This window comes from Microtus ochrogaster, chromosome 10 (genome assembly GCF_000317375.1).
Source record: "Microtus ochrogaster isolate Prairie Vole_2 chromosome 10, MicOch1.0, whole genome shotgun sequence".
NCBI classification, from domain to species: Eukaryota; Metazoa; Chordata; class Mammalia; order Rodentia; family Cricetidae; genus Microtus; species Microtus ochrogaster.
In genome coordinates, this window is record NC_022016.1 from 79486961 (window position 1) to 79508518 (window position 21558).

Sequence of the window (21558 nt, forward strand, 5' to 3'; positions counted from 1 at the left end):
GTTTCAGGACCTTCTGCTTTGATATAAATCCTAGAGCCAAAATTACAGGAAGACTAACAAGACCCTGAGTAGGGACCTAAAGGGTTGAGTTTGGCTTGACCTTGCCCAGACTTTACCATGCCTCCTCATTGATTTCCAGCAAATTCCAAGACACTCCATCCAGCACTCAAGGATCCTCTAAGACCTCTCTGTGGTCTTGTCACATCCCATACTCCTCACGTCAGGCGTGTGGGATTTACAGCTTGTCCCATAGTACTTCTGAGCCTTTGTCCAGGCTCATTCTCCCCTGGATTCCTCCAACTTGATCATGATTCAATGTTGCCTGTTCTGAGAGACCTCCCCAGCCTCCTGGATAGAATCAGGAATCTCCCCAGATATCACACAGTTTCCCCCAGGGGTCCCTTTGCTGTGGTATTTGGATATTCATCCACTCGGAAAGCTTGGATTAGGTAAAGGAGACCATGTCCATGTTCTGGTCCCTTTCTGATGCTCCCAGTTTCCCAGGGTAAAATCCAGTCTCTGCAGTAGTCTGTGCTCCTGCTGTTCTGCCCCTGCTCCTGACCCCATCCCCTACACACACCCCAGCAGCACAGTGTGCCCTGTCATCTCAAGAACTCATCTACGTGACTCTACCTTTTCGCTGGCTCTATTCCCTCAGCATAGGTGATTCTCCCACACGCCATGGTAACGTACTCCCTCTCCATCTTCAGGCATCACTGGAACCATAAGACCAGCCCCATCACCCTGTCTGAGCTGTAGCCTGAGCCCTACTCCCCCTCAAAAGAAAATACACCAACTGTCATTACCTTTTCTATACCCTGTTTTCCTCCCACGGTCATACACTCAATCCTTTCACTAGTGACTACTTACTGTCTAGTCCTTCCCACTGGAACACAAGCTCCATGAGGGCAGGATTTGGGTCTGTCATTAATTCATTTATCCCCTCTGGTGAGAGAAGTCCCCAGCCTGAAGTGAGACTCTGTAAATATTTGCCAAATAAATGAAATAGTTTGTAAATGTGGTAACACGGTGCACACGGGGATGTGGTGGGGAGCCAGGGAGGACAACTCTCATGGGACTTACCCTCTCACAATGAGCCTGGGAGACCCAGGAAATCATTGTCTCATATAGGGACCCTTGCACTGGGGACAGAAGAGGTGCACATACACCCCATGGCATGACTCTCTCATTTAGATGTGGCTGCAGCTGGGACTGGGGCAATTAGGAAATATTCCTATAAAGTAAAAGGTCACAGAAGAACCTACATTAGCCATAGACAAAGAAGGAATGTTCCAGCATTGAGCACAGTGTGCAAGTGAACCAGAGACCCAGAGGAGAAGGAGTGGGGAGAGTTCTGGTTGGAGGCCGGCCAGGCTGGGGCCACAATGTTCTGTCTGTGCTTGCCACCCAACCCCCAGACACAGGCTCCCTGAGGGCAGGGATGAGCTGCTCATCCCTTGGTCCCCACTGCTCTGGAGAGACCCCTTGGCGCCTGGCACAGTGTGCTTGCCAGTGAGTGACTGTCATGCATAGCACTGAAGGTACATCATGTACTTAGGGAAGCTTAGAGGATGGAAGAAGGAGCCCAGCCCTTATTGTGGGAGACTCCAGGTCTGAGGACTCTAGTCTCCTGGTGGAGGAGGAAGGGGAGGAGCCTGACACCATAAACTGATGGGATTCTCACCAGAGTCCCGTGAGAGTCCCACTTTTGGTGAGCCTTTCTCTGAATCTGTTAATGGCCTCGTTTGGTGGGTGGAGGGTGACTCCACAGCAAAGGGTCTTGGTTGTAAGTTGGATAACTGGCTGTGAAGCGGCTGGCCTGAGGAAGAAGGGGTGAACAAGACAAGGCCTGTGGCTAACTCTAAGCCAGGCAGAAGAGGCATGGGGTGAGCCTGGGGGATGGTCAGTTCAGATTTCCTTTGAATCTCTGCTGATCTCTGATGGCTGCACCATGGCCCCCAGCAGAGCAAGTGGTCTGCCCAGAGCTGAATCATAGTCCAGGCTACATATGGGGTACACAGGAAACCTGTCCTGAGGAGGAGAAAATCCAGGGTCACAAGGCTGAACCCTGCCATTGCACATCTCACTATGTGGGGCCACATCTGCAGTCAGAGGCCTCTCAGCCTCAAGGCCTGGGGATCTAGGCTCCAGGGTAATCATAAAGTAGGAACTAACCTTGTTAGTAAAGCTTCCTAGGTGAGAATGACAGCCAAGAGGAGGGACTGGTAGATGTCTCCAGAGGGCGTGACTTGCATAGCAAAAAACAAGCTTGGGGTGGGAATGCAGCTAAGGAGTAAGACCCCCCCCACCCCCAGGAGTGTATGGATCAGTGCAGTCAAAAAGATGCCTCTGGCTGCACTGGGGAGGGTGATCAAGTAGCCTTCGGAGATCAGGATGAAGCTAACGCAGGGCCTGAGGCCCCTTGCTCCTTACTCCCTAACAGAATACCTCTAAGCTCCACCCCCCTCCCTCAACAATGACTGCGCCCTGTCTCTCTCTACAGCTCCAGGTTACGGATGTTGTTAGTGTCCATAATGGGAGGACCACGCAGAAGTCCTACCTGGCAAGCCTGGGGTCCCAAGCTCCCTGAGGGGAACGGTAGCCACATATATGTTTTATCCAAGTGCAGAGACTTCTGACAGTAGAATATTATTCAGAGTCAAAATAATTTATAGCAGTGCCACCATCTCCTCCAACCGCAAACCTAGGCTGACCTAGGCCAACCGTGCTCCATAGTCAACCATCGGGGACCTTCTTGGAACACTTCTCACCCCCTCCTACTGTAGATCCCATAGTATTCCTACAAGTATGGCTGACCCCTCTACTGGGCTGGTACTCTCATGAGAGACAGAGGACCCAGCTCGAAGGCGCTGGGGTGGCCCTAGCCTGACACAGGGCAGGATCTAGGGTGTTTCTCAGAGGTTGCCTACTGGGTAGGTGGGTACAGGGAAGTGGGTAGTTGAAGATTATCAACAGGCCTGGGCACTTAGCCATCCCTAGCTACAGACCAGGGAAACCTATTGAACCCCTCCCCCATAACCTCACAGCCGTCCCGCCTGGCCCATCTCCTTGTCACCCCATCACACACCAGCCTCTCTAGAGCTCTAGGGACATTCCATGATCTCTTCAAAATGTTATCATATGCCCTGCACTTAAACTTGTCGTGGGAGATTTAAGGCCCCAGACAAGTCTAATGACATCATTAATTTGCTTCTCCCCCAGCCCTGGCGCAAACCCAGGCCCCATCCTTGGCATGGAGCCAAGGCCCATCAGCATGAGACACACAGAGAGTGTTAGCCAGTGGCTAGGGAGTCCAGGGGAAGCTGAGTGTCCAGCCCTGCTTCTTCATGCTTTTGAAATTTTACTCTCTTTCTTGCCCTTATAAATAGCTTTGGCCGCCTGGGGAATCTTTTTTGGGTGTGTTTTGTGGGCGGAAAGCATAGCAGGAAGGAAGGAAGAGCACATGCCCACAGGTTCCATTATCCATGGGAGAAGGAGGGGACTCAGACCTCTGTCTTCACGTCTCTCTGGTGGTTGTAATGACCATCTGTCATCTCTGGAGGCCACCCTTCTCTAGTAGCCTGTGACATCACATGGGAAGGGGACAGTGCAAGGTGAGGTGTATAACTCCGTACTTCCATGGTGCCTTACTGCACTAGCATCTTCCAAAGCTGGTCTCATTGAATCCATGCAATAAGCCATGTGTGTTCCCCTGTTACCAGTGAGGAATGTGAGACTCAAAGAGACCATAACCTAGTGTAGCACCGAGCAAGGAAAGAGGGATGGCACCCAAGCTGCCCTGGCTGTGGGACTGCAGGACCTGTGCTCATCACCGCTCTTCCTCAGCTGTTGCTCAGCCCGCTCATCCAGCCACTTGCTCACTGACTAAACAAACACTTACGTGTAATAAAGCATGGCCTCCTATCCTCTCCCATATCCCGTAAATGGGGAGAGGCCTTTGAGAGGCATGTTTCCAGAAACAGCCCTTCTGGTCATGTCCTGGCTGTTCTCCACACCTGACTTCAAATTGTCTAGCGTCTCTTGTAACTCCATCAAGTCAAGGGTGACCTATCCCATCGGGGCTGCCAGTCATCCCTTCCCGTGTGGAGGAGCGTAAGCACGCAGTTCCTTCGTTTTGTCTACCTGCCAAACCAGCAGTCTCTGGGTGCCAGCTCTGGACCGGCCTAGGCATGAGCAGGGCTGCTGCATACATTGTACACATTGTGCACAGCTCACGTTGAGAACAATCACATCACTTCCATCTTCATCCCAGAGTAGTGAGTCTGGCCTCTCTGACGATGGAGCCGTACGGTGCAAGTGTATTTACCACCCATTTCACCCACGGGTCCTTGGCGAGCATACCAGAGGCAGATTCAGTCTCTGTTAACTCCCCGTCTTCCCCAGAAAGAATGTTGACAATTCAACAGTGGCTGTTAAAAAAAAAAAAAAAGCCAGGTCACTGGGCTAATAATTGGCTCTTCTGAAGGACTAAGATCTCTAGGAAGTTGGTATCTTCGGGCACAATTCCCCTCATCTTTCAGTCAGGACTAGTATTTTGTGTTTTATGCTTGGGTAGAAGACACTGAGAGAAGTGGGAGATGTTCTATGAGCAGGAGCTTGGAGGATGTTATGATATGGGTGGATCGAGAGCAAAGACAGTGTGTGTTGATTCATTGTCTTAGTTTCCGCAGCAGCCCCCATGCACATGTTGGAGAAGATGGTACTAGAGTGCCCAGACCTACCGTCCAAGCCGAATAGATGAAACGATATGAACACAGCAATCCAGAAGGGGTAGCGCAATCTTATGTTCAAGATGTAGGCATCTCCCTATATCATGTATCTGGAAGATGCGCCAATAGGCATCTTCCTTGAGTAGGCCCTGGGCACTTGGAATGATGTAACTTCATCCTTGAACTCAGGGATCCCTCTGCCTAGCTCGAAAGCACATCAGCAGAGCTGGATCTCAGACTGGATGTGGAGAAGAGTGAGGGTAAAGGACCCAGGAAGTAAGGATGAACAATCCCTAGGCAGCTTATCCCACAAGCATTAGCCTGGAAGGAGCTGTGATCCTGGAAAAGACAGGAAAAGACAAAGATCTGGAAGGGTGAAGCCAGAACGGCAGACAGCAGCTCAGACTTGGGGAAAGCCAAAAGTGCTGCCCTGCGCATCTCTGTAGAACAGAGGGTGGAGTGCAGCCACAGCAGGGACCATCATCTCAATTGGTCCTTCCCATCACATTGGTCCTTCCTATGAATGAGAGCCAGGGCTCAGCAAAGTGGTGTAGCATCAGAACTGAATCCAAAGCTCAACTCTCCCTAACCCCTAAGCTCTCTGGCCTTCTTGCCACACCTGTCATCTGCCCCCTCTTGCTGAACTGGGTTCCTTGTCCAGGTCATGCTGGGCTCAGGGCTGAGGAAAGAACATAAGGAACTCAGCATGGTTGCAGCCTCCTGGGCCCCAAACTCTAAAGAAATATCAGGCAGGCCTGTGTGGCATCTTACCATCAGGGCGTACGGCTGATTGCCCTAGCTGTGGCTGCACACATCTCTGGATTGTTCCCTCTCGGCCCTGCTTCACATGGAAAACTGGAACAATACTCGTCTCTCATGGTTTGAGGGTTGATGAAACAGCACCGAGCCTACTGTGGGGCCTCAGAAAGGGAAATTGCCAGACCTTGTGTTTATCTGACATGTGCCCTGCTCCATTAAGACCTGAAGGTGGCTTCTGTCTTACCGTTGCAGCTCCCCAATTTCATCAACACCACCCTCCCACCTCATGAGCAGGTGACAGCCCAGGAGATTGACAGCTACTTCCGCCAGGAGCTCATCTACAAGAGAAATGAGCGCATGGGGAGGAGAGTCATGGCGCTGCTGCAGGAGAACCAGGACAAGATCTGTTTCTTTGCCTTCGGAGCAGGTTTGGCACCATCTTCTCTCATTGAGGGAAAAGCTGAGGCCCAGAAGAGGTCAGGCTAGGTACCTAGGAGCAGGGCTAGGACCCTAGTACTTCCCCAGCTTCTGACCAACTGTTTTCTTATAGTATCGTCCTTAGCAAGGGAAACAACCCCTGCCCCATCCATGGTAACTCTACAGCCCCTTCGAGTGCCAGGTGGACTTATGAAAGCCCCAAACAATCCTCCCATCCAGCTTGGACCCACCGCACCTAGAACCAGGGCTAATCAGAAGAGTCCTGTGGCCTTAGGGGTGAGGGAGATGGACTTTGATGGCCCACAGTTCTGACTCCACCTCCAACCAGGCCATGTGTCATGTCACCCTGTCTGGTACTTTCCCAAGGGTCCAGTTTTCTCTTCTATTAATGGAAAGGATAGTAATAACCATTTGATGAATTAAAAATGTCTATGTTGTCAGGCAGTTGTAAGGATGTGTGACATTTAAATAACCTGCCATATGACAGGAATCCAGAATGGCAGCTACGATCATCATCTTCATCACCATTATAATGAACTTAAGCATCGCCATGGCAACACAGGGCATGCACTAAATGTTTCTGGGGATCTTTCTTCTCCTGCGAAGGGAACTAAATATGTTTACACATGGTTCCTTGGGGTCCCTATTCCTTCTTTGTTCCCCCTCCCCGTTTCTGCCTTTCTCTGTGGTGTCTCTACAATGGCTGCATTGGGGCCAGGATAGTGAATTTGAGTTCTTTGTTAGTCAGCTTTTGCTCAGTGATTTACAATAACGTAATTTACTTCTTGCCACTTGAATGTTGGGAATCCACCTGTGTTTTATAAAAATTAAGAGGTATCTTACAGCTGAGTGTGATGATGTACCTCCATAACCCAAGCAGTCTGGAGACAGAAGCAGGCAGGTCTCTGAGGCCAGCCTGGTCTACCTAGACAGTTCAAGGCCAGCCAGAGCTATGTAGTAGCTATATAAGACCCTGCCTCAAACAGACAGGATGGAGACTTATAGATATGTCCATCATTCTACTGCTCTGGCCTCTCTTTCTGTGGACTTCACTATCTAAGCCAAGAAGTCAATCCAATACATAAGAGCTCCTCTGGACATCCTGACTTTGAATGGGGCTGATTACTATCTGTCTCTGTGTCTCCCCTAACCCCATTCATCTCCAAGTATGTTGAGGGCATGTGCCAGGGGTATATTTATACAGGATGTTCTTCCCCCTCCTGAACCCCTATTGCGGCAGTGAGGGTGGTGGGAGGAGCTCAGTCATAGATGCAGGCCCTTTGAAGACAGCTTATTAAGGCCACAGAAGCTGCACAAAAAGAGCTCTGGACTCACTGGCTCTGCTATGGCTCACTGTGGCCTCCAGCAAGTCTCCTCCTCTCTTACAACCTCAGTTTACTCTCTTAGACAGGAGGGGCTGGCTTCGGCTTGAGCTGTCTCCGATTGCAAGCTGTCTAGGATTCTGGCACGAGTGTAGGAGACAGATGGGGTCTCACAAGGGATCTAGAAGGACCTCCTGGAAGAGCCTACGGGAACAAAACCTGGACTAATACATGGGGATGGGAGGACCACTCTTCCTCTTGCAGGATATATGCAGGGGGCCTGTTGTGAGCCAGGGAGCTGTGAGGAACTGTGCAAGGAAGTGACCCCCAACACCTTTCCTCTCACTACACAGCGGCCTCTGGGCAGTGATTCTGTACCACATGATCTTAGCTGCCTGGAAAAGGGCAGCCACTGGAGTTACCTAGTTCCCTGGTTCCTCAGGCTTGCAAGACCCTCCAGAGAGCCCAGGCACTGAGGGAGGCCAGTGAGAGAGCAGGATGCCCCTCCAGAATGGGCCCAGGATGCAGGTCTAAGCTTACCCAGAGCCCAATGGTCTTACAGCACCAGCTGTCTCCTGTAGCTGAGAAAGCCGAGAGCCTAAAGAAGCAGAACACAGACCGTCTTCTCATGTCTCAAGCACACGGGCCACAATGATCCACTCCAGCACCTTTTCAAACTAAAGCATCCTGCAACAAATTGGTGGAGACAGATGCATAAAGGGATCTCAGAGTCCTTAACTTGGCAACACTAAAAGCTGGTAACTGAGTTTAGCACCACATTCATCCACATTGCTTTTATATAGGAAAAGGCTTGGCATCATAAAAGGAATGAGAGAAGAGGTGCTGCCAAGTTCAAGGCGACTTTTGTGGCCCTTTTAAAGCCTCATTACCTAAGTAAGGTGTCTGGGACTGCTGGCTGGTATAGGAAGAGGTAGGTTTGAAGGAATGGAGCAAGAGGAGAGAGTTGATCTCCAGGCAGAAGAGGGTACCTCCTCACCTAAAGTGTGAATGAGCAGGTAGCTGATGGCTTCTAACCAGGTCTGCTCTTTCTGCTGGAAGGTGAAGTTGAGAAGGAAGATAAAGGGCTCTTGGTTTGAAGAGGGGAAAGCATTTGACATGAATGCAAGAGAGACCAGGACAGGAAGTTAGAGTAGACTTAACTGGAGCCATTGGTGGCTGACTGCCAGTAGATGCCTAGAGCGTGGTGCTGTGAAGAGCACAGCAGAGCCCAGCAGAGCAGAGCCCTGACCTATCCATCATGTCTGCTGAGGACCAGGATTCCAGCAGATGCCTGCCAGGTACTTGCTCACTCTGCTGGCAATGAAGGCCCATAACCCTGTGGAGTTGTAAGCGGTTTCTCTAACAACACCCAACAGCTAGGATTTAAAGATGGACACTTTACCCAGATGCCTCTTGATTTTACCTGCACAGCCCCTGCTCTGTGACCACCCTGTGCATGTGAACGGTACCAAGACAGGACCCACAGTCTCAAATCGCTAGCACCTGGCAGATTTTGCACAAATACCTGGTGGACCAAATCGTACAGAACTAAGTATATTCCATTCAGTCCCAGGGCATCTCGTGGGTGAGAGGGGCTTACTAGGCACTAGGAGGAAATGGTGATTTTATCCTCCATTCTAGGGAAATATATTTTATCGGGTTGTTTATCTGTTCAGCTATCCAAGGATCTGGTAGCATCTTCTTTTCAGTAATGTGTGATTCAGGAACCAGAGGAGCTAAGTTGGAAGCATGGGTCACCAGTAGATTGGTGTGGGGTGGGGGGACAGATAACTCGAGGGCCCCTTCATTTTTAACTCCAACGGTCGAAAGTTATCAGTGTCTGTGGTCCTAGCACACTCTAGTCTGAATAAAATCTGAACTTCTGAAACCCCATAATCCTTGAACTTCAGCATTCTATTGGTCTGATTGCCTTGTCTCAATATCCTGACTCTTTAGGCTTATGGCATTTCAACATTCCAGCATGGTTTTTGTTTCAATTGCTCTTGGAGACTTGGGAGTGGTACAGAGCCTTGCAGAACCTGTCCATGCCTTCCAGAGCTACCAACTGCCCCACAAGGGGCAGAGTCAGACAGAAAGATGGCAGGCAGAGTCGGAGACACAAATCTGTTACTCTGAGTGTTGGGACATTCAGGACACTCAGCCTTCAGATTGAGGAACACTTACGGGCCTGAGGCAGAAACACACTAGTGGTAGATTTAAACTTGATAGAAAGGAAAGATATAAGCCCATCATACTGAGCCAAAAGCACACTTTAGCTAAAGACATTTAGCACTGACAGAGATAAAACTCAAAGATAAAGCCTTTGCTTAGCATTAATCTAGCACCACCAAAAATGAATGAATGAAGCAACTACTTCCCATAGAAGGCACACTGTTCTGTTTGACAATCCACTCGTACAGCCCCATATTTAGGGCTTCCTGTAAGGACAAGATATTCCTTCAGTTCCATTTGGCAGACCAGTAAATAGACATGCATACAGGAAGCAAGAGAGCCTCTGGGCTCTAGTGAGGTGATGGTAATGACTCTTCCTTGTGGCTAAGCTCCCTAAAAGATCACCCAGCTGCTTGAGCTCTCTGACTTAAGCTCCCACAGGGTCCTGGAACTTTGTCCTCACGCTCTGCTCACACAGCACACTGTCATCTCTTAGTCCAGGTTACACCCCCAGAACTCAGAAGATGCTCATCCTCAATTGTTGAATGAATAAATGGATGGATTAATTAATGAGATGACTCTGAGATATGTAATAAGTACTATCCACTCCTATGTTACCCCAAGCAAAATTTGATCCAGCATCTAGTCTTCTGTCCCCAAGGTAGGAATTAGGGGCTCTGGCAACATTGTACCCACCTTTCAGATGGAGAGACTACAGTAACAAATAAAAGGCTTGAGAACTCACTAGAAAAAGAGCCCTCGGTTCGATTGAGCAAATCCCACAGGCTGAGGCAAGAGACAGAAGCAGGGTTTCAGGAAGTACGGGGGAAAAGGCAGCGAATGGTAAGAAAGAGAAAAAGTAAAAGTGAGAAAAGTAAGCCACAAGAGTTAAGTCCAGGCAGTGAGGGTGGGAAAGGGAAACAGCTTGGTGTCATGGAAACGGTTGCCTTCTGAGATATTCCTATAGTCTTCTTGGAGTCTTTCTCACTCCATCTGCACAGCGAGGGACCCACAAGAGGTGAGGTGTTAGGTTCCTTCCAGACCCTGCATCCCACATCCCATACTTGTTGGCAGAGGCTGACTCGGAGAAGGTTTTCTGGAGAAGGTGGGAGCCAGCTGAAATGTCCCCATGCAAGCCCAGAGGCCTTCCAGCTTTTCCCATCAACCCCCTAGTCCTCAGGAAGAGATCCATCCTTCCCTGCACTCGCACTTGCTTCTCTGCTCACTGCCCTCGGAAGAGATGCCCCTGAGAGCTTTCAGATGGCCCACGCACGCCAGAGTCTAGAATAGAGGCTGCACTCCCAATAGTTTCTTCCCCTCCTCCATGGCATCTATGTCTGTCCTGCTCCCCGAGGACAAGCGTGGGGATAAACCTTTCGGAAGTGCTTCAGGATTTCCAGCACTGCTGAACAAATGCTGTCCCCACACGGCTCACGCATCTAGAAACTAGCATGTTTGCAACAGCTCCCATCCTCGGCCAGAACCATTCCAGTTCAACCCAGAACGTCCAGACAGGCAAAGGAACACCCCGTTCTGGTTTGGGCCAGGCTGACTTTCCCTTGGACAGGGCAAGTCAATAGAAATTGTGTGCCATGTCCCCCAGCTTGTCTCCACAACTGTGCTATTGGGGGAAGATCTGAGAATCCCAGCTGTGGGTTTGGGACTCTTGCTGGGCAGTGCCAGGAGGGCAATAGGAGAGAGTGACAGACTAGAGGGTGGCCTTTGAAAGTGGCTGTGGGAGAACCCTGGTTTCTCCTGAGGAGTAGCTCTGGGCTAGTCAGTGTCTTCACTGCCCCCAGCCTCGGAATTCCCTCTGTAACTGGCCTGGAGTCAGTGAGCAACACCCGAATGGCTTACATGGCCTGTCAGTGTAACTTCGTACAGTCATTGCTACCCCAGGACCCCTGACTCTTCATGGCCAGTCAGGGTAACTTTGTACAGTCATTGCTACCCCAGGACCCCTGACTCTTCATGGCCTGTCAGTGTAACTTCTTTGTACAGTCATTGCTACCCCAGGACCCCTGACTCTTCATGGCCTGTCAGTGTAACTTCTTTGTACAGTCATTGCTACCCCAGGACCCCTGACTCTTTGAAGCCCACTGTCCTCTCAGGACAGGGCTCCTGTCCAGAAGGGAGGCAGGCCACCTCAGATGAGGGCTAGAAAACCTCTGTGGCACTGCATGGAAATCTCAAGAACCAAGATGGGTGCTAAGGACGTGAGGCTCGGGATGGGGTGAGCCTTTGTCCCTGAATACATCTCTAGAGAACAGAGGGTCCTGGTCCCTGGGATACTGAACCCCAGGAAAAAGCCAGGTGTTATAAAGAGCAACTGTCCTGGCCATAACTGGGACCTGATACCTACAGTCATTGCCTCTGTCTGTGGTCCTATGAAAGAGGACCATCTCTGACTCGTCTTGGGCTCCCAAAGCCTAGCAAGCATCGGATACTTCATAGATGTCTATAACAGTTTTTAGATAAAGTACTGTGATCACCATGTCCTCAGGACCAGGCTAGCCAAAGCCTCTGGGGTTCCTACCTAACCCTAAATTACCAAGTCACCCCTGAAATGACAGGTGTCAGCAGAGACATGGTTTCCTGATTTCTGAGCAAAATGTTCATTTTGAGAGCATCTGATCCAGATGACCTAAGAAGCTTCTAACTCAGGGTTTTGGAACCAAAAGGATGGCTTGATGAGGAAAGAGATGCTTGCTTTCTAAGAGGAAATTCACACCCAGTGACATCCTGAGGAAGATGCCCACTCAACAGCTGTCAGATAGTGGCAGAGGCCCCAGGGCACAGGCTGCTCCGAACAGGAGTCTCTCCAGAGCCCAGAAGCTGGGCTTTGTCTGGGCAGCTGACTCCACAAGTACCTTGCTATGGACACTCTGAGCCGTAACCTCTGCCTAGATATAGACCCAGCTCTGCCTTTTGTACCTATGTGGCATGGGCAAGTTGGGAAGCCGAGAATGTGAATCCAAACATATGGCACCCTCCCCCTGCCAGAGATGGGCAGGCAGGGTTGCCACTTCTGGTGCTTGATCTTCACCATATTGATGGCCAAGCAGAGTCAGACTTCCACCACTATTTCATTTTTGAGGTCTGGCATCCCAGACGCTGCCACACAGCAGCACAGAGCAAAGGCCACTAAAGAATACCAGGGCTAGGGTACCACCCAGGCATCACCAAGTCCTGAGGATGCTGCTGTTTCCCCTTGCCACACCTCAGGAAGTAGAGTGCTCGCTCCTTCCTTGTCAGTCAGACAGTTCTGCCATCTTCTCATCCTGCAGCTGTCAGAATCCCACAGCTTGTCCCTCCTGCCACAATCGTCACAGTACCCACCTCCTCTTTCTCTTTCTCGTCAACCGCAGATCCACTGTTGTCACCAGCACGCGCCCGCCCGGCATCTCTCCTCTCTGCCTGTACTCCCTGGCGCCATGCCCTCACAGCTACCTTCTCCATCATCGCTCCATCTTCATCCCCTGACCCCCGTTCCCCTTCATCACTGTCCTGTGTGTGCCTATCCCCCTCTTCACTGGTAGAGACTGCAGTGTGTCTCAGATGCTGGCATGAGGCAGCGTCAAGTCAGTCCCCAATGAACTGAGAAGGCTCGGCCTTGTGCTGGGTGACTGCAGAGCGGGAGAGGAGGCCCAGGTCAGTCAGTTCCCCTCCACACAGTCCCAGATAGACTAGAAGCCCTGGTGCCCCTCATTATCCATCCCTCCTGTCACACTTCCTAGGGAAAACAAACACGGCTCTGGCTTGATATCCGGCCGGAGGCCCTGGCAGTGAGATTCGCATTTGAAAGTTTCCCTTGCATTAATTTCAGACGGAACATAAATACGGACTTGAGATGCCTCTTCCAGGAGGAGAAAACTGGAAACCCGCGTGCTCACTGGAGAGAAAACATGTGTGCTGGCCGAAGGCACCCGCGTTACTCTGGAGCCCGTGCGGGGGGAACATCTGGTTCTCTCCGCCTCCCACCCAGCCCCCACTGCAGTCTTGAAATTGCCCTGTTAATTGGCGCATTGTTCATGCTGAGCACTTGACACACTTTCCTCTCCAATCTGCTGAACCTTGGAAGGTACACACATGTCTGACCATTTCCTGCCCCCAGCCATGATCTTGGCATCTCTGCAGCTGCCAAGTACTTCAGAGTGGGCGTGACGGAGCGTGCTGTGAACTGGGATGGTTTTGGGGAGAGGCCCAAAAAGCCTTGCCTCTGACCGTGGGCAAGTCCTGTTCCTTCACTGAGCCTCAGTTTCCTCATCTATAAAGTGGGAGCACCATGAAGGGCCACTTCCGGGATGAAATGGAACAGCGTGGTTGGGAGGCTTGCTAAATGTGTTCTGGTCACCACGTGGTGGAGGGAGGCCCGGTGCTACAACCCTGCATGGGGAAGCTGAGCTACAGAGAGGGAAAGGAAGCTTCCCAAGGCTGTAGGGTTGCAGGGGTTCGTTGGTGAGTGGAGCTTTGTGCCCAAGCTCTGCTCTGCCCTATTTGGGGGAGGGGGGGTCAGCTAGGGCTGGCGGACTGTGCTCTCTGCTCCCCAAGCCTTGTGCACTGGCACAGCCCATCATGCACCCAGAAAAAAAGAAACTTTTCTCAGCTCTGAAACATCTCACTGCCCCCTTTCCTGTTTGTATATATATGTCTGTGAGTGGCCCCTGGTTTATCTCAGGGAGACAAGGCCAGCCCCGCCCCCACCGCGTTGAAGCTCCACTCTCGCTGAACCTGGATCGTCCTGCTGTCCATTTAATACCACCCATCCTGGAGCCACCGCTTCCCTGTGCTCTATGCTTCCAACTCTGACCCTCTCTCCTCTTCCTTGTTTCATCCTCTCTCATTCCACGGCAGGTATAGCTCCATCTGTTCTCCCCCACTTCTGCCCTGCTATCTCCCCCCACCCCACCCTGCTTCCCTCTTCTCTCTCTGAAACTGCATCTCTTACAGCTGGTCTCCCGCCCTCCCCTGTCTTCTTTGGCTTCCCAAGTCCTGCAGTTCTCTTCCCCGCCTCACCCCTACCTCGACCCCGTGGTAGTCCCTCTGCTTTCCTTCCTACTTCCTTCTTGTCTCCTTGGCTCCCTGTGCCCCACCCTCTCTTTCCTTTCCTGCTGTCCTCTCCGGACTCAGCAAGTGAAATGGAACGTGTCTTCCTACGAGAGCTGGCCAGAGAACAGCTGGAAGCTAGTGCTGGAGGGAGCTGCTGAGTGGTGGCCAGGAGCCCCAGGGAGGCTGGGCAAGCCAAGCAGGCTGAGCCCCAACATTGTGGGGCCCCTTTGGAAACCTTCCACCACCTTGCCTGCAGGTTCCAGCATGGGGGTGGTGCCTTGTCCAGAATCTCCAACTTTGGAGACAAGCCTAAGCCCTGTCTGCCAACCCCTGGGGACAGCATATGCTGGACCTTGACTCCGCCCTGTATAGGGGCCAAGCTCCTAGGATTGGTGGGATCTTGGGGAAAATCACCAAGGGCCAGGGCTGGGCTACAATGGGGGAAACTCGGGTCTCCTGGGGACAGGATGAGATCATGGAAAGGATGTGGAGTAACGGGCTGTGTCATTCATTCATTCAACAAACATTCACAGAGCCATGGTGGTGCGCCAGATTTGGGCTTAACTCTGGGGACAAAGATGAATCAGGCATGGTCCCACCCTCAAAAAACTTATATCCCACCCCCACCCCATCAGGTGGCTCTTGAGAACATGTTCCAACAGTCAGCTCTGGGCTGTGCACAGGACAGGTTAACCGCAGTGGGAAGGGACTGAAGAACAGGTTTTTGAAGTTCTGCCGTAAGTGGTTGGGTATATTTGAGAGGTGACATCCGTGCAGACTCTGTTGTCCATGGGAGGATGGGGGCTTGATTAACAATGTCTAGTAGAGGCATAGTGCCAGCATGGAGAGAGGGCAAGCGGGGTGGGTGGGTTCCGTGGAAGGGTTGGGTAGAGACATCCATGGGCCACTGGGCACCACTATGTCTCAAGTAGAGGGCAGTTCCAGAGTCAGCAATACTGTGGGTCATCAAACCTACCAGAGGTGAGGCTTGGTGGTAGCTGAGGCATAAGCAGAACAAAGAGGAAAGAGGCCAAGGGCAGCTTTCCAAGGCCCATGTGTGGTCTGGGAGAAGAAAGCCCACCTAGAGCATCACCAGAAGAGAAAGACCATGATGAAAAATGCACAGGCCGGCAGGGTGCTTGGACACTGTAAAGTTGCAATTGTGGGTCTCATGAGACCAAACACCAGAAAGGGTGAATGTCAGTACTGGCTGGGCATGTAGGACTCACATCACTGAGTTCTGGGTCCCTCCTGGGGCTGTACAAAGAGTAGGGGAGAAGTACCATACTTCCAGCCCAGGAGGAAGAATGAGAGGGAAGAGTGTGGCTCAGAAGAGGAGAGGGTAGAAATGTAAACTTGACCTGTCCCTGCTTGCTTTCTCCTAATGTCCCTGGCCTGAGGAAAGCTCTTCCGGCTTACGTGGGAAGCATCCAGTGCTCAGGGTTCAGCAGCATCTCTTGAGGTCCGCACCACTGATATCACATGGGGCACTCCGAACACCCCCAGTACAGCCTGGGGACACTCAGTGATGTTACCTGCTTCTCCTGGGCATCACAACACTTGGAATTTTCTCTAGCAGCTCTTGAGGCCTTCTAGGCAGATGTGGGGATTATAACTGAACCACCAGAGCTTGTCTTTAAACCCAGTTCTTTGTAGAAACAAAGAGGACTTATCTCATTGTCCAAAGCAGAGGCTGTGAGCTCCTGGCAGGGAGTCCTTCCTCCTGGGCACTGAAGGTTGCCGCCACTGCTCTCTTCCAGCCGGACGAAGGAGAGCCCGAGGGAGAGGAGTGACTCCAGCCTGGACAGGGACAGTTTTAGCTCCCTTATGATGGCATGCTGGCCAAGAGCTTTTACTTCTCCTGCGTGTCTGTGTCTTCAAGCTGCTCCCAGAGCAGGTCAAACAGGCACGGGCCTACTTGACATTTGGGGGACGAGGACACAGGTGACAGGAAAGACACTAGCTAGGATCACAGGCTGTATGAGTTGCCTTCTGTTGCTGCAATAAAAAACACTCTGACTAAAAGTGGCTTAGGGGAGGGGAGGGTTTATTCTAGCTTACATTTTTAGGTCACAGTTTATCTCTCAGGAAAGATAGGGCAGGAACTTGAGGCAGGAACCTGGAGCCAAGAACTGAAGTAGAGACTGAGGAAGAATGCTCCTCACTGTCTTGCTCAGCTTGCTTTCTTATACAGCCCACAACCACATGCCCTGGGCTGGTACCACCCAACCACTCACAGTGGGCTGAGCCCTCCTACATCAGTCATTAATCAAAAAGAAAAGGGAAAGGAAAGCCCTGCAGACATTCCCAGGGGCCCCAGGGGCCAATCCAATGGAAGCAATTTCTCTTTTGAGGTTTCCTCTTCCCAGGTGACTCTGGTCTGTGTTAAGTTACCAGAAGCTAACCTGAACACAGGATGAGTGAGAGACCCGGAGCTTGTCCTCAGCATGCGAGGGAGGTCAGAGCCAGATTCTGGGGGGCCTGTTCACACCTGTGCTTCTGTATGAAGACCCTGCTGGCTTCATTCCTGTCCTCCACCTAAAGCCCCTCCTCCTGTCTCCACCCCACTCCCTTCCTCACCTAGCAGCACTGCCTCCTGCAGGAAGTCTTCCCTGTCACCACACGAATATGGACACATCACACGTCTGCACAACTTCCTGAAATGTCTTGTGCGTTGTAGGTAGTACCCAGATCACCAAAGCCAGATTCTGAGACAGAGAGGACCCAGAGCAGAACTCAGACTGTCAGTAACCATCCAGCATGGGATATGCCACGGTCAGTGCTCACTAACCCAATGACGTAAGTGTACAGAAAGAGAGAGGAGTCAAGGAAAAAAGGAAGGATGAAAAAAGGGGAAAGAGGAGGGAAGTAAAAAGCAAAAAAGGGGGAAGGGAAAGAAGCAAGGAAGGAAGAATAGAGAAAGAGAAACATCTTTTCACGGGGGTTTTAATGAAACAAAACTTTTCTCCATGGACCATGAACAACATGAGCCATGTTCACCATGCACTCCAACCTCTCCCTCTGACATAGAGAAGACTGAGACACTGGGAGGCACCCTACGTGCCCAAGGATTCAGAGGAAGTATAGCAGATCCTGGACTCGAACTCTTAGCAAGCTTCCCTGGGTGGGAATCATCCCAGTGATCTCCAGGTGGACCCACAGCAGCTCTGACTGACCAGCTAGGGAGACAGGCCGGACTTGAGGAGGTGTGTCAAGCTGAGCGTGGCCCATCTGCTCCAGCCACTGCACAGGCCCTGCAAACCCTGTCTGTCTCAGGAGCATGTGTATTTCGGCAAGTTTGTCCACTGTGTTCTCGACCTCCCTGGGGCTGTCATCATGCTGACCCTCCTGCTTCTCACCTGTCACCACTCGTCACAGACAAGCAGAGTCAGGGGATGGTGATTAAACCCCTTGCTTCCCATGCCCGAGTTCTGAGCTAAATGTAAGCAGGGAGGCAATGATCCATGCAAGGCCATGAGGCAGACTCGCATGGGGAGATCCTAGAACACTCAGGAAGCATAGGCCAACCTAAACTGCTCATACAGCAAATGTAGGGAAACTGAGGCCAGGAGGCAGGGATCGAGGAGAGGACAGGGCCTACCCCAGGCAGTCTATGGCCACAGTCACTTGGCCTCCCCTGGACTCTCCCTAACCAGAGCTAGAAAAGGTATAGACATCTTACCTGTGCCCTGGTGAGGGGAGGCCACTCCCTTCTGGGCCCTGGACTGAATTCTCTGTCTGTGTATGTATGGTGTCTCATACAGAGCAGGAGAGACATAAATGCTTTCTGAGAGAATCAACAGTGGGCAGGAGGTGAGACGGACGTCACACACACACACACACACACACACACACACACACACACTTCTGAAGGCCATCTTACAAGAGTCATCCTATGTGCACCTGCTCCAGGTCATTGTCAATGTCTGCTGGGGTCTTGGATTCAGGAGGGTTTTGTGGCTTCCCTGGTACCTAGGCCATTATGGGTAGATGGTGAAGAAGTGAATCTAAATGCTTAGACCCACCAGCACATACTGAGCATGTGTAAGACCCTGGTCATGTGTTAGACTGTAGCAAGGTGGTTTCTGTCCCCTGGAGGGCTCTCAGAGCACTAAGGAAAGGAGACATGGGTTGCTGATGGAGTTTACAAAGAGGAGGCATAGACTGTGGAGTTGGGGAGGGGTGGTCTTAGAGCTAGGCCTTTCATGCCGGTTGCAGGCTACCCACCCCAGATGGACTGGCACTAGGAGCAGCTTAGTGCCATTAGTGATGCAATAGGCCGCGGCACGCCAGCCCCTGTTCTCTGTTCTCAGCCTCACAGACTGGGGAAGGTGATGTTAATTACTCCCACTTTACAGGTGAGGAAGCTGGGGAGCATGCAGAGGTGCAGCCTGTGAGCAGAACTGGGGTGTGAATACAGGCAGGGTCGACCAGGCTTACATATCCCTGCTGGCACCCTAGCTGGATTTAAAGGAACCCTGTTGCTAATGTATTCAGTGTCCCAATACCCACCCAAGAGACCCTTGAGGGACCCCACTGATATAATTCATTAGCCCAGACACAAACCAAAGGGATGGCCATCTATCCGCTGAATGCCAACCTGGCATGTGGCGGAGACCATGCTGCATCTTCTGTTCCAGGTCACTTTCTGGGGAACAACACTGTCATCGACGTCCTAAGACAGGCAGGACTGGAGGTGGACCACACACCTGCTGGGCAAGCCATCCACAGGTAAGCAATGCCTCTATCTGATCCTAACTTTCCTGCCAGGATACTCTCACGTTGCCCACAGAGCCACTCTCCTCCCTGTGTGGGTTCCTATTCTGCACACCCCACATACCATCACCCTGGAAGTTTCCCTGGGGCAGGACCCCAGCTCTGCCTATCTCAGTATCTATAGCCACAGCATCAGGCAATGACCAGGCTCGAGATCTCCTAAAACCTGTCCGTCTCCTCAAACCCAGAGATTCGTGCTCCAGCCATTATGCGGGAGCCTTCTTACCAACCTACAAGGATAACCCCGTGGTGATTTCAGCCCCTGCCCTTATGGTTACAAGACCCAAAGACCTCAAAAGGCTTCCTTAGTCACAGACAAGTGGTTTTGGCTCCTCACTCTGTATGTTTCTAACTCATTGTCATAGCAGGAACTGTGGGTATTCCTGATTTAGTTAGGGCATCTGAGCCTATCATGAACTCACTTGCAGAAGGACACATTTGTAGGGCAGTCTGGCCCTGCGGCCTCCCTCGGGTCCTAACTACTTCTTGTACCTACTCTAGGCACAGGGAACTCAAGGATGACTGAGACCTTGACCTCTGGAGAGAAAGCTTTCTTGGGTCCCCAGAGCATGGATTCCACACCATACCCACCTAGTTCCAGGTGACTTCTATAGGAAGTTATGAACCTCAGTGTTGGGACTGCATCCCAGCCTCTCACTGCTTTCCTCAGGCTCAGCCAGAAGAAGTTTTGGAGGGAGCTAGGACAGGTGCAATGAGGAAGAAGGGATGCAGGGTAGCCTCGGGGTCAAGGCATCCCTCTAGTTCCTTCCTGTTCTCTGACTTCACCCTTCTCCCCACACCCCCAAGGACCTCTCCCTTGAAGCTCATTGTGTGTGGCCAGGCAGGGCAGGGGAGGCAGGCAGAGGCCCCTATTCATCTTGGAGCGCAGGCCTTAGAGGAGGAGACCCCCTCCTCTGCCCCCACCGGCTCTGCGCAGAGGATTCTCAGTCTTCATCTTCTGTGCAGGGGGATGAAGGAACTTGCAGGGCAGAGGGGGTGGGGAAGCTGAGGAGGCAACGACAATAAAAGCCATCCTTGGCCACAGGTGCTTCCTGTAGCTATCTTTTTGTCTGACTGTTTTGAATTATCTCCTCAACAGCTGCAGCATCTCCAATAGACTGGATCCTGGGAGTCTGGAGTTGCCATGGGGGCTGGGAGGGGATGAGCTGAGCCAATGGCCTTTTGCTCTTCAAAGAGAGAGAAACCCCTCACCCACTCAGTCTTGCAGTGTAAGGGTGGGATGGGAGGACAGGCTGCTTTCAGGCCTGGATACTACCTCCCTCGCACGCTGTTGGCTTGCACACAATTCCTAAGACCACTTTTAACCCTTCAGGGCCAGATGTCCCCAAGGAATTCTTTTGGGGCCACAGTAAGCAAAGAATAAAAGAGAGAATGTCTGCAGGCTGAGAGGCATACCCTACTTTAAGCACGAATTCCACAGACATGACTAAATGACCCTTGAGTGGCTACAGAGTCAGATCCTTTTGTTCGGTGACCCACATCAGAGAGGTTTAGCAGGTATCAGCCATTGCGCTAAATGGTGGTGCTCATTCACCACCATGCATGCCATCCTGATGGAGCGGGTAGCAATATTCTTCCATCCCCTACCCAAGTGCTACCCATTCACAATGTGGACCATGAGTTATAAAGTGGGATGAGCACTGTATCAGCCTTCAGGCTGAGCTCTAGTGACAGCCCTGCCCTGCCCCCATTCAAAAGATGATCCATCGACATCCAATACAGCTTGAATAGCATCAACTCTTGAATGGCCTGGCCGCCTACCACTGCCAGGCACTGTTCTAAGCCCTTCACCTGTGAAATCACAATATCCTTGAGAAGGTGCAGGTCATCCTACCCCCATTATACAGGATACTGAGATAGAGCGAAGTTAGATAACTCACCCAGAGACCCTCCACCAGGGCTACTGCCGAGTGAACCCTTGATCAAGACCAGACAATAAGCATAGACCTCCTTGTCTAGCCGGCCCTCCAGCCTTGTGCTCTCACACCCGTCTCTGCCATCTGCTCATGCTCTCCTCCCCAGCAGTGTGGCCACCTGTGTGTTTTACTCTGTCGCCCACTTTAGGGTATGAGCCGTAGTGGGGCATCTGTTTGGGTCACTGCTGATGAGTAATTTCTAGGGCATGCTAGCTGCAGGGACTAGAGGATGGAATAAAGAGTCAATGCTCTGTCTCTATAGCAGACAATGGTTGCCCTGGGTCCCTCTAGCCTGTCCCAGCAGTGGTGTTTCCCTTGCTTGAAGACATCCCCTCTGCACCACCATCACTCACACACACACACACACACACACAC

General features: G+C 51.6%; 1 protein-coding gene across 1 annotated transcript in view; it reads left to right on the top strand.

Moving 5' to 3' along the window:
• Trabd2b (TraB domain containing 2B) overlaps positions 1-21558 on the top strand; it is a 195424-nt gene that overhangs the window by 165172 nt on the left and 8694 nt on the right. The window contains exons 4-5 of the mRNA XM_005353598.2: positions 5742-5916; positions 19111-19201. Of these exons, the coding sequence (XP_005353655.1) occupies positions 5742-5916; positions 19111-19201 (266 nt within the window). The remainder of the gene's footprint in view (positions 1-5741; positions 5917-19110; positions 19202-21558) is intronic.